Below are 12,793 nucleotides of genomic sequence, written 5' to 3' on the forward strand. Positions count from 1 at the left end.
TGGTTGCTGATGGCAGACCTGCATTTCTCTTTCCTTGAATCTTGACATTGTTTAGGACATCCAGCATTACAGCTCATATTAGCATAGGTTATGGGAAAACCCTTTTCTATTTTAAACATCACAAACATTTAAATATTGTATTTTATTTTATCATGCTCTATCACTGTTTCAGTGATCAACTCTAAAGGGCCCTGGATTGCCTCCTCCCAGAATAATAAGGCAGTCCCAGGAATTCTTCAGGCCACTCCAAAAACCACTCCTGAGTGGTTTGCCGCACATAATAAAGGGTGCACTTGAGGGGCAGTATCCAATGACCAGTTCTGGCGAAAGACCTTTGTGTTTTTCAAAAGTTCAATAAGCAGCAGAAGTGATCGTGACCACAGAATGTTTGAAACATTATAGCATGTTTCTTCAAGAGACAAAGTGTCTAAAAACTAGATGGTAAAACTTATAATTTCTTAAATTAAAAACTGTAGACAGGAGAGGTTAACAGTCAAAGTAAAATAAGCATGGATTCTATATTATTGTTTCATAAATAACCCTCAAGGTATAGGGAAATTTGGTAATGCAGAATTGAGAAACCTGAATCCTCTGTGCTGTTCTGCATGCAGTTTGTGTTTGCTTTACCTGTGCTGGGGTCTCAATTCTTGGTCACTGGTCACACTTAAGTGACATATAGAAAACCAATGGAGCTGAAGATGCAAGGGAAAGGGGGGCTAATTTATCTTCATCTTAGTGGTCAATACATGTGCTGCTGGTTAGTGCAGAGAAAGTGGACAAAGCCTCACAGGACAATCACCACTTCTCAAAAAAAAAAAAAAAAAGCGCAAAACCCTCACACCCAACCCTGCTAAGTTCCCACAAATGTAAAGCAAGCAATCATCAGTATCAGGTAATTCTGTTCTCAATCAAAAACATTTTGTATGGCTCTTGGCGCTGCCACTTACCAAGGATACTCACACTCAGCTCCAGTTTCCTTCACGATAGGGGATGATTCTTCTCGCATCAATTGGTATAAAAATAAAACAGTTCATGTGACAAGTCCTGGAATCCTCCATGACTGACCAAGCCTATAAAGGCCATTCTCTCCCCTCTCCCTGCTCATTCATGTTCAGTTCAGACTTTATAAACACACAACTACAGAATTTTCTCTGTACCACAGACCTTTCTAATTGCTGTCCTTAGATGTTCACAGTCCACATGGAAAATTAAAAACTTCTGAATGTCTTTAAGTTTCCATACACATTTAAAAACCAGCACAAAAGGGCCAAAGAGATATGGCTTATCCCTTAACTGAAGGTGAAACCTTGGCAAATTTAGTTCAGCCATGGACTTCAATCAACCATAGCATTTAGAACAGCACCACCAACAAATATCTCTCCTAAGAGCCCCCCAAAATCCTTGAGCATTCAGATCATTTATTCAACTTTATCTTCTCTTAAATGCCCTTGCCCACAAACATTAGGCATATGCTGACAGGAATAGGAAGCTGGACAAGGATAAAGGGCTTATCACCTTCAAGGGCTTAAAGGAGTGTTAAATTGTTTTTAAAAAATTAAAATAGTAACCTAATCAGTACAGTCATAGGCAGACACAGATGTTCCACCAGATCTAGGTCCCACATTCCATCATCTTGAACAAATACTTTCTCTTTCCTCAATTTAATTTCCTTAGACATAAGGATATGAACTTTTCTAAAGTCTCTAACAGCTCTAAACTTAGGTGTCCAAATTTCTGCACACACTGATAGCAAGTCTCCAGAGATGGGACATTTGCTTATACTGAAGGACATGAGGAAGACGAACCCAAAGCTGTCCTTTACTGAGTATTCTCATGGCTTATAAAAACAATAGAAGACTCACAGAGATATAAAAGTTGTGCCTTGAGGTGCAGGACAGGAAGGTGAAGGAACCATCCTAGAGGCACTGCTGTTAAGTTTTTAGCTGTGGAGTTGAGGCAAGCTTTATGTTTCTGTGGATTGAGGAGTGGCTCATTCCTACTTCAGTAGCAAGTATGTGCTCAGCACTGCACCTCAGCACAAAACACTGCACAATTATGACCAAGACAGAGCAGGCAGCAGACACTGGGGGAGAAAAGAGAGGGAAAGGAAGGGGGTGGGGAAGAGGAAGGACAAGAGGGGAAGGGAAGATTCCTGGCAATGAGTAGACTTATGAGCCAATAGATAAGAATGAATCCACAGTTTTATGTGCATAGAGACAACAGTGGCATGAGCTAGGTAGAAAAATGGGCTACAGCTCACTGAGCCCCAGAAATGGCCCAAAAAAATAAACTAGGAACTCTTAAATGACTGACTACACAGGATTGCTACGCACTTGTTCAAATCTACTTTGTTTTACTGTAACAAAAAGGAAGGTGGATGAATGAAAATTCCAGAAAATGTAATTTAAATAAATTTATTTATGAGAGAAAAACATCTGAACATCAGGTACAGTGTGATCGATCCACAATGATCCAAGAATGTCATGACTCATCTGGAAGCACTCTCATGCAGTCTGTAGGAGATTCATGTGGAGGATCAGCTGAACCATTTATCAAAATTCATAAAGCCATCTAAGCCAAATATGATAAAATATGCAATGACCATGATACAGTAATAAAAATACAATATCAAATACTCACTACTTGTGAGTTATAAACTACAATATAAACAAGTTAGGCTCCTTTTAAAAATGAAAAAATATTTCTATTACAGCCTCATTTAAAGCACTCACTTTCAATTAAATGCAGCTTTGTATAGTTTACTCTTAATAGCCAGCAAAGGAACACTTTCTTGAGTAACTGTTTCACCATCGGTGCTCTGAAGTACACTTTCACATACATGAGTTCAGATAGAAAATGATGATCAAAGCTTGGAACATCTTCATATCTGGTTAAACTTTTTATATTTAGGAAAAAAAGTAGTGAGGATGTAAAGAAGCAATGTGGTTCTTCTGGAGCGAAGAGATGGTCTCAATCCAGAGAATTGACTCTCCATTCAGATTTCAAAATGTGTGGTCCCGAAGCTGAAATCCTTCCAGTCCAAGGAGGTACTCACTATTGTGGGGCAACTTAAGGATGAAGGAGTGGAGCAGGAGGAAAGTTTGAGTTGACTACAGAAATGGTCACTGATAAAAACATGTTCCTACACAGCCTGGGCTCAGTCCTGGGGAAGAACAGCCAAAACTATTAATACAGTGTGTGCTCACTGAACTGCACACATGGAACTCCGAGGTGGGTTAACAGTTCTTGACATGGGCTCCTGGTTGTAGTTTACAATATCTGCTTTCACCACCCTCTGCCATGAAAGAAAAGAGATATTATCAGAACATCAGAAAAAGCTCCTGAACATCTATTATTTTCTGAGCTCTGACGAACTTTTAATAACAAAAATCATAGATAAAACAGGAGTTGGGTATTAAAAACAGTTGGTCAGAACTAATAAATAGCCAGGTTTAGGGTTTTCTTATTTGCCTTCATTTTTCTTTTTAAGGAAGCAATTCAGTTATAAGTCACATGTGGTTTTCTTAGCATTAACTGAGGCTATCACAAGTCATATTAAAAACTCACAAATCAATATGATGATTTAAATCCTGGTTTTAATTTTAAAGTTAAAATCACTCATGCATATTTAGTAAATAGATAAGACATCAGCATTTCTAAGATTTTCATTACTTTTTACTCTTTCATGATCATTACACTTTGTGAAGTTGAAATAGAGATGTGTTTTAAAGGACCCACATATAGAGCAGAAGTGTCCTGAGCAAGCCCACTGTTAAAAACATTTCCAGTTTTCAAAACATTCCTCTCAAAATACTTACTTCCAAATAGTTCACTATGGGTTATGCATAATGACTCTAATAAAATATGACATAGTGAGGAATTTAGAAAATCACCTCATATCCATGTATATAAATCAATTTAAACCAAAAAATACTTTCACTTTTCCTTCCATGTCATACTCAGTCTAAAACAATGAATTTAGTAAAATGACTAATACTCGTCTCCCAGCAAAAATTGAAATTAAAACAAACCCTCTATTGATTTCAGATTTTACTAAGTCTATGCACACAAACAAAGAAGGGCAGTTCAAGCCTTACTTTTAAAGTAATTTAAAATAACCTTTCAAATGCCATCTATTTCAGGGGGAAAATGGTATAAGAATTACTAATGAAATAATCACTTCAATCCTCTGCAGTGTGTGTGTGATAAACACCCATAAAGATCAACATGTTTGGAAGTAATTGAAATGGTACTTTAATTTGTTCTCAACTTCTTTTTAAACTTGTAAGTTTCCTGGCAAAGGACCAACTTTTCAAAATTCTAAACCATGACTTAGGTCATTTTATTTATAGTGTTCTTTCATAAGGAAGAACAGAATACCATAACTAGCCCCTACCCCGCTCCCCAAAAGGCAGTAATTCACCCATAAGTACCTGCACTATTGTACTGAACAGACTCTACTCTGAGAAGAGCTGAAGTGTTGATTATCTTCTTCCGGGTACTTGACTATTTCTGCCCTGACAATATGCTGTCAATTCCGTACAACATAAACAAGATGAAGGAGAAAGAAAAAAAAAGAGAGAAAGAGAAAGACAAAATGAAAAGCATGTTTAATGACTGACAATAGAAGGGAACACCAAAATAGAAAAAGAAAATTAACACATGATTTAAACATGTCACAAAAGAATCAGCAGGATGTTTACACATAAAAGGAAAGAAAAGTAGGAGAGCTCCAATAAGCATTACTCTTTATAATTCTGTCCAGCCACTGAAATAGAAGCCCCTGGACTTCTTCTCGGTATTACAGAGGACTATGAAGAATTACTGGACTTGGCTATGCTAAAGTGAAATGGAAGTGTTTGTTCATTTCCTTTGACAAACATTACTGATGCTCTACTATGTTAGTCACTCTGCGTTGGGAGTGCATAAGTAAACCACCTGAAAGATTTATTCACATGTTATTATAGACCTAGTGGGCAAAGACCACACAACCAGTTGTCACACAAGTTAAGTGCTTTGATAGTGAAAGTAATGCTCTGGGGACACAAAGGAGGATGGAAAATCAGAGGTAGTCAAAGCGCTCGCCTTATATTTAAGGCAACTTTTATAGCATGGTTCACCCATCAGATTGCGTCGAGAGCCAAAAATCAGAGGTAGATACATGCCCTTTACAGCTTTCATATTTATACTTATTACTCGCCCAGGGTTTCCTCTGCTGCTTACTTCCCACTCTTCCTGACCCCATATTTCCAAATTTCATATAGAAATCACTTCAAATGCAGTTGTGAGCCATGTTAAAAAAAATCATGAAATATAATATTAAAGTACAACAATTGTTTCTTTCCAGAGTTTTGCTAACTAAACAAAAGCACGGTACTACACGCTAGCTGTTCTCTCCTTCAAGACAGGACTCGATGGGATAACTATGTATAGAGAAGGAATAAGCTCCTCACATCTTCATATCTGAAACCAGGAGTACTCTTTGCATGAGTGCATGAACCTCATTTCAGAAGGTTCTCCCTTCCTAATTCCTAACCTCTTATATGAAAACACATTAACTGGAGTGGCTGTTTGTGGAGACATTTCTTAATAAACATTTGATAAACACTTGAGAGTAAATGAGCAGGACTCTGTATTATACAAACATGTGAAGTTAGTTGAGTTCTATGTAAGTTTTCTAGTGGGCAGTATTAACTTCTGGACAAGATTCTTCACTTCCCAGGCACTTGGTCTGATGCTGCCAACAGAAGCATTGCCAACTGACAGGTGAGGTACAAGTAACAGTACATCAGTGAAAGGTATGCCATAATCTGACTCCCTCAACCTAACTGATTCATGACAAACTATGGATTACAATGAAGACAAGGGATTTTCATCACCAGCAAATAAGTCATTGATCAAACAAAACACTGTTTTAAGCCCTACTCATAACTATAGCCAGGTTACTGACCTATGTGTAAGACATTGGGGTCAAAGAACTAACTAATGTAAATGATTAGCTTTCATCATTCATTTTGTCAAATTAATTAATAATCCACAAGGTAAGTTTTCCTTGAAGTCTTGACTGTTGGACATGAAGCTATGTGCCATGTTTCCAAACCTGAGGCTGCAGCAAAGGGTTTGCAGATTCAAAGCTTTGCTTATTGAGAGTAGAAAAAATGTCATTTCCATATCATAAACTTCACAGTAGGTGGATTCACAACATACAATTTATTTAACAAATTTTAATGTTTTTAAGAAAAATATTATCTACAAAACCCCAGCATCTATTTTTGGAGTGATAACATAATTCCACTTCTCTCTGCTTTTGGTCAATGGAGGGAAATAATGAAGTGACCCTAGAAGGAAAGGAGCCACAAGTGAACAGCAGCTTCACCCTGTCTCCTCAAAGAGCATTTGCAGGGTATGCTAGACATAGAAGTGTGGCCAATCAAGAGCCTGAGGAAGAAAGCAACCTGAACCAAGGGTCAAAAGTAAAAAGAATATACATGGACTCTTTGGAGAGTGTTAAAGTTACATTTCCTTAGTTACACAGCTACATCTTAACCCAGGTAATACTTACCATTACAGACGATGAGATGAACACACTGAAAGCTAAAACACTTGCTACTATTACGTATTTATAAAAACCAACCACTAATCTAGGAATTGTAGACATTTACATAAATGGCAGGTGATCTCCACTTTTGTGCTGTGGAAGTCTAGCATAGAAACAGATGTGCAAACTTTAAAACAATTAATTTGTCACACTGGGGACCATAGCCAGGGCCTCACATATTCCCAGCCCCTTATATTTTTGATTAATATAAAGAACATGATTACCACATGATACATGGATATAGCATGTTATAAAACAGTAATTTTCACACAGTCAACACTAATGATGTAATAATAAAGCTCCTGTCCTTCTTTCATATAATAGACCACTATATGCAGCCAGTAACACTCACAGCTTTGCACTAAAGTTTCATGTCCTCAGTCTTCACAACCTCCTACTCTATAAAGCATAAGGCTTAGCTACATTGTGTCTAAGATCTCAAAAAAAGTTTTTTTAAACTGAGATTGGATCTTACTACGTAGCCCTAGCAGGTCTGGAACTTGCTATATAGACCAGGTTGGCCTTGAACAAGACAGCCTCCACCTCTGGAGTGCTGGATTAAAGGTATATATCACCACACCCAGAAGTTTTACTGTTTCAAAACATAAATTTAAAAAGTGAATAGAAAAAAAAAGAATGGGATATGGTGAATATCTACAAGAAAAAGAATGAAAGTATATCCTTATCCTGCACAAAACATCCTACACAAAGTCAATTCAAAATGGACCGAAGACCTTAATATGGATCTTTGAAGCTGCTAAGGAAAACATATAAGGAAGACACTTCAAGATAAAGACAAAGGCAAGGACTTTCTGCAAAGAACTCAGGAAATAACAGCAAGAATATTACAGTTTCTGCTTGGTAAATGAATAGCTAGTGAAGTGACAGCTCATAGAATGAGAGAAGATCTTTGCCAGCTATTCCTCTAATAGAGGATTTTTACCTACAACATATTAAAAACAAACAAAAAGAAGTACTCATCAAACAAACAATCCAATCAGTAAACAGGCAAGTAAAAACAACATGAAAAATGGTCAACATCCTAGTCATAAGAGTAATGCAAATCAAAACTATGGTAAGATTCTGTCTCACCATAGTCGAGATGGCTAACATTTAAGAAAACAAAAGACAATGAATGCTGGTAAGCAATGGGGGGGGGGCAATAAACCCATGCACCACTGGTTGGAATATAAGTTTTTCCAAATGGTCTGAAAATCAGTATGGAGAGTCTTTAAAGAAATAAAAATAGACCTACCATATGATTCAGCTATACTACGGTCCCTAAGGCAATATACTATAAAGATCCCTGTATATCCATGTTTAGTGCAGCACTATTCATGGAATAGGGAATTAGGAGTGGAACTGGAATGCAGCACTATACATAGAATATGTAATTAGGTAATCAGAGATATATAAAAAAGTACAAATGACCAGTAAATACATGAAAATGCTTTCAACATCCTTAGTTATCAGGAAAATGCAAATCAAAACTACACTGAAATTCCATCTCATCCCAGTCAGAATTGCTGATTAAAAAAATAATTCTGGCAAGGATGGGAGTGGATACCTCTATAAACTGCTGGTGGAAATGTAAACTAGGGAAGCCACTATGAAAATCAAAGAACTGAAATTGAACCTACTACACAATCCAGCTATATCACTCTTCAGAATATATGCAAAGGAACCTAAGTCAACATACTACACAGATACTTACACACCCATGTTTATGGGAGAACTATTCATAACAGCCATTATTCAGATCAGACTAAGTATCAAGCAACAGGTGAATAGATAAAAAGATGGACGCATGCACACTTTGTAGTTCAGTTCAGCCAAAAAGAAAAATGAAAGTATGTCATTTTCAGGCAAGCAGATAGAACTGGAGATGAGCATGTTAAGAGGAATAAGCCAGAATCACAAAGATAAATACTACATTTTCTTTCATATGCCTTTCTATATAAAATATCTGGTATGAAATATATATAATATATACATATATATGTTTATATATACATATAATATACATGTATGATACATAAGTAAAAGAGGGCTAATGGGAAAGAAAGAGAGCTAGTTCTAACTGCTTTAACACATATTCACATGGACATAGCCAAGACAGTACATTACAAAACTAATTTATAATATAATCAAATAAATATTGAAAGATGTGAAAAGATAACAGTTGTTTTTAGCTGCATGAATGGTAGATGGAGGAATTTGGGGAAAATGTTAGTTTATTGCTTCTAAACAGATTACTCTTACTCAAAGTCTTCATTTTATGAAATGTATGACTTACAGAGCAGTTTACATGGCATTTTTAAGCTCTTGACTGCTGATATTTATTATAAGACTGTCTAGGAATAGTAAAAGAACACAGAAAACATTAACTAATAATGTTATTAAAATAACAAAATAATATCAAGAAATAATATTATTACATGTATTTCAAAGATGAACAGATAACCCCAAAGAAGCTTACAAGCAAGGCCTAAAAAGGCAGGAGGAAGTGAACAGAGGCTACAAAGTGAGGTCCCCTTTCAAACAAGCAAGAAGAAATACAAAACAGGATTCTCTGAACCTTAGTCCATTAAGTAAGAACTGATAAAAATTTTATTCCTTTTTTCCCACCAAAAGGAACAAAATCACAAGACTATCATTATTCTGTAAAAATTAATCTTCCATGGTTTTCAATAAACAGTCATTTATACATATAATCTATTTCTAAGGTTTCTGGTCATTTGTACATAAAATAAATGGAAAAGAATTGATGCATAAAAATTAATGTCACAAGAAATGTATTACTTTTTAAAATATAAATTTTAGGATAATCACCTGTGACTGTTCTATTTCTGCTTTGTTTAATTTGATTCCCAGGATTTCTGCAGCAACTTTCTGAAAACACAGGAAGACCTACATAACAAAATAGGTTTAAATGATTTAAAGCAGGCATGCTTCAGGTACCTTCAAATACATTGAACTTTCTAAAGAAGGATAAACAAGTACTCCAAAAATGGCCCATGTGTCAAATATGGGAAGACATAAAATGAAATCATTTTTAAAGGATTAAACCACACTTTGAAAATCCAAGTAATTCACTGAATTAGTCTAAACAGGCATGTATTACTAAAAACATTTTTAAAGAATGTTTAAAGATTTATTCTTATGTGTTTGAGTGTTCTGACTCATGTATATATGTACAGCATATGTGTACCTGGTGCCTGTCAGAAGCAGGTGTCAGATTCCCTAGAAACGGAGTTTACTGATGGTTATGAGGCACCATGTGGATGCTGGGAACCAAACCCAGGTCCTCTGCAAGAGCAGCAATATTCTTTAACAGCTGAGCTATGTCTCTAGCCCAATTTTTAAGGATTTAACATAAAAATTACAATGATAAATGTAAAAAACACACCAACACATCTAATAGCATAATAAAACCCCACAATTCCTGAAGAAAATGAAAAGAAGTTCATGTATACTTTATTGCTCTGGTGTTTGACTGTCAGTTCTATGCTGATCTCTTGAGCTGGCTTTAGTCTGTTTTAACAGGTCTTTCTCTCCAAACCATTAATACTTTTGGTTCTCTTATCAATGTCAAAACTCTTCATTATTCCCTAAGTAAAACAACTTGGTACTATTTACTGTATTTCATCAGTTTGGGGTAAAGGAGTGATAAAGTCCATTATAGCTATACACTATGAGCATTTTTATAAACACCCTTTCATATGTGGTTGGCTTTTCCCAGGTCCTCTACAATCTCAGGAGCTTCAGGCCTGACCATTTCTGCTGTGTAACTTACCTTTGCTCCAAAACTATCCTACTAGGCTCCTACCCCAATTCATCTCAGGATCACTTACTAAATATAAGTCACAACTTTACTAACTTAATTATTTCTAGGAGACTGGAGAGATGGCTCAGAAGTTAAGAGAAATTATTGCTCCACCAGAGGACCTAGGGTCATTTCCCAGCAACTACATGATAGCTTACAATCATAGGTTAACTCCAGTTCCAACAGACACCATGCCCTCTTCTAGCCTCTGTGGGGTCCTCCTGCACACACATGGGCCACATAAAAAGACTCAAACAGGCAAACATATACAAATAAATTAAAAATAAATAAATACATCTTTAAACAATGATTTTTTTTAATTAACAGTCATAAGCAAGGCCCTGGATTTGAGCCCCAGCATCAAAAGAAAGGAAAAGAAAAACTAAGTCAAACAAAACCTGGACAGCAGCCAGGCATGCTGACTCAGGCCTTTATCCCAGCACTCAGGAGGCAGAGGCAGGTGACCTCTGAGTTTAAGGCCAGCCTGGCCTACAGAGCAAATTCGAGACCAGCTAAAGCTACCTAAAGAAACCCTGTCTTGAAAAACAAAAAAACAAAAAACCTGGACAGTGACAAATATTTACAAGACATGTAACAATCTGTTATTATCCATAATATGAAATATGGACATAGTATTGTTTAAAACCAATGAAAAATATACGCTGTCAAGTAGAAAACGAATAGCTAATAAAATTTTATGAATTTCAACCTAAACTCTCATCAAGAAAATTCAAAATTAGTAGGGTTTTTATTGTTATTGTTGTATTCTTATTTGTACTGATCTACAACTTTAGCAAAGGTTTGAAAAAAAAAATCCCTTAGTATTACAAGGATTTGTATAGCAATCTTATAATGCTAGGAAAAGAATAGGTTAATTTAGTATTTCTAGCAAGCATCTGACAACATGCTTCAATCTCCTGTCATAGTCTATCTAGAGGAAATAAAGCATCAAAAGTTATTAACAAAATTTCATAATAAAACTCATATTTGAAACTTAGAAAAAAACCCTACATGTCCAACAACAATGGTTCATATTAAGTATATTTCTGAACATTTAGTAGATGACTAAATTTATTTTAACATTAAATGATATGGAAATGTTTTACAGATAAAAATATTAAGTAAAAACAGAACACTATAAAATTATTTCTAGATCAGGATCTGAATGTTTAATAATGAACATTTGTTATGGTTAAAATGATGGGCCTGGACTGTCACTACTTGGTCTCACAAACTGTATCTCTATCACATAGTATCTATGTAGACTGAGGCCTGTGATATGAGCTCTAGAAGATAATCTACACAACAGAGATAATCAGAATAATAAAATAACCATCACAAAGTAAGCAGCAGTAATTACAGTGACCCTTCAGACAAAGAACACTAAAGAATTATCTGAGACTCTGAATGGGCATCTCTGGAGGCCAAGCTATGAGTACTCGGGTATTTTATAATTCTTGTTAAATCAACTATAAAATTAATTTTTCCAAAATAAGCATTCTCATCTATTTTATTTATGTCTCCCTTCCAAACATATTCAGTGTTCCTTGTTAGGAAGCAGAATTGTACTCCCTGGAACACTGGAAGATAAAGCATCACTTACAACACACTCCACTGTTTTACTTACCGAGTCTCCTGTCTTGGCTGAAACAAAGTGGCTACTAAAACCGTTTTCCTGGCAAAATCGTAAGTGTTTATCAGGTTTTACTGTTCGCATATGCTCCAAGTCAACTAGAAAAAAATGTTAAAGAGAGAACAAAAATAAATATTAGAATCAATAAATGTATTTTTTAACATGTTTAAATTTGACTTAGTTTGCAATATCATTTCCCACCGTGTAATCCTAGGCAACTTTCTAACTTCTTTGTGCCTCAGTTTCCACATTTATAAACTGTGAATAATAAATATACCTACTTAATATGATATTCTTTCAAAATTACCCCATGAATAGTGAACAAAGTTTGGCAATGTGCTCAAAAATATGTACTGTTACTATTACTATAGAATCACCTATATAAATTCACACACCATGACAAAGTTCAAAACACATCTGCTCAATGTAGTGCATTAAAGCACAGTTATTTACTGAAGATAGGTTGTACAAGCATAAGCATATTTGGCTAGAAATAGTTTATTTATAAGATAATTTAGTCATTAGAACAGTTCTGAAATAATTTATATTACATAGTTACATTATTCACAACCAGTTTATTTTCACAAAGATGCAGCTGATTTCCAAACCATTAAGTATTCACTTTCAGAATAATGAGTAAGATATACTTCCTGGACTTTAAAGCAATGTGTAACAATAATAACTAAAAAATTAGAATGCACCAGGGCAGTGGTGGTACATGCCTTTAGTCCCAGCA

General features: G+C 35.5%; 1 protein-coding gene across 4 annotated transcripts in view; it reads right to left on the minus strand.

Annotated features, from left to right (window-relative positions):
• Positions 1-2,398: 2,398 nt before the first annotated feature.
• Positions 2,399-12,793, minus strand: part of Rab28 (RAB28, member RAS oncogene family) — a 70,157-nt gene continuing 59,762 nt past the window's right edge. For 2 of the 4 annotated variants that reach the window (XM_006992255.4, XM_076546197.1), the window contains 4 exons: positions 12,052-12,155; positions 9,431-9,508; positions 4,434-4,528; positions 2,399-3,295 (listed from right to left, as the gene is read on the minus strand). In XM_006992255.4, the coding sequence (XP_006992317.1) occupies positions 4,439-4,528; positions 9,431-9,508; positions 12,052-12,155 (272 nt within the window). In that variant the 3' untranslated portion in view covers positions 2,399-3,295; positions 4,434-4,438. The remainder of the gene's footprint in view (positions 3,296-4,433; positions 4,529-9,430; positions 9,509-12,051; positions 12,156-12,793) is intronic. The other 2 variants (XM_006992254.4, XM_076546196.1) reach the window with 1 other exon arrangement.

Source organism: Peromyscus maniculatus, chromosome 10, assembly GCF_049852395.1.
Source record: "Peromyscus maniculatus bairdii isolate BWxNUB_F1_BW_parent chromosome 10, HU_Pman_BW_mat_3.1, whole genome shotgun sequence".
Taxonomy (NCBI): domain Eukaryota; kingdom Metazoa; phylum Chordata; class Mammalia; order Rodentia; family Cricetidae; genus Peromyscus; species Peromyscus maniculatus.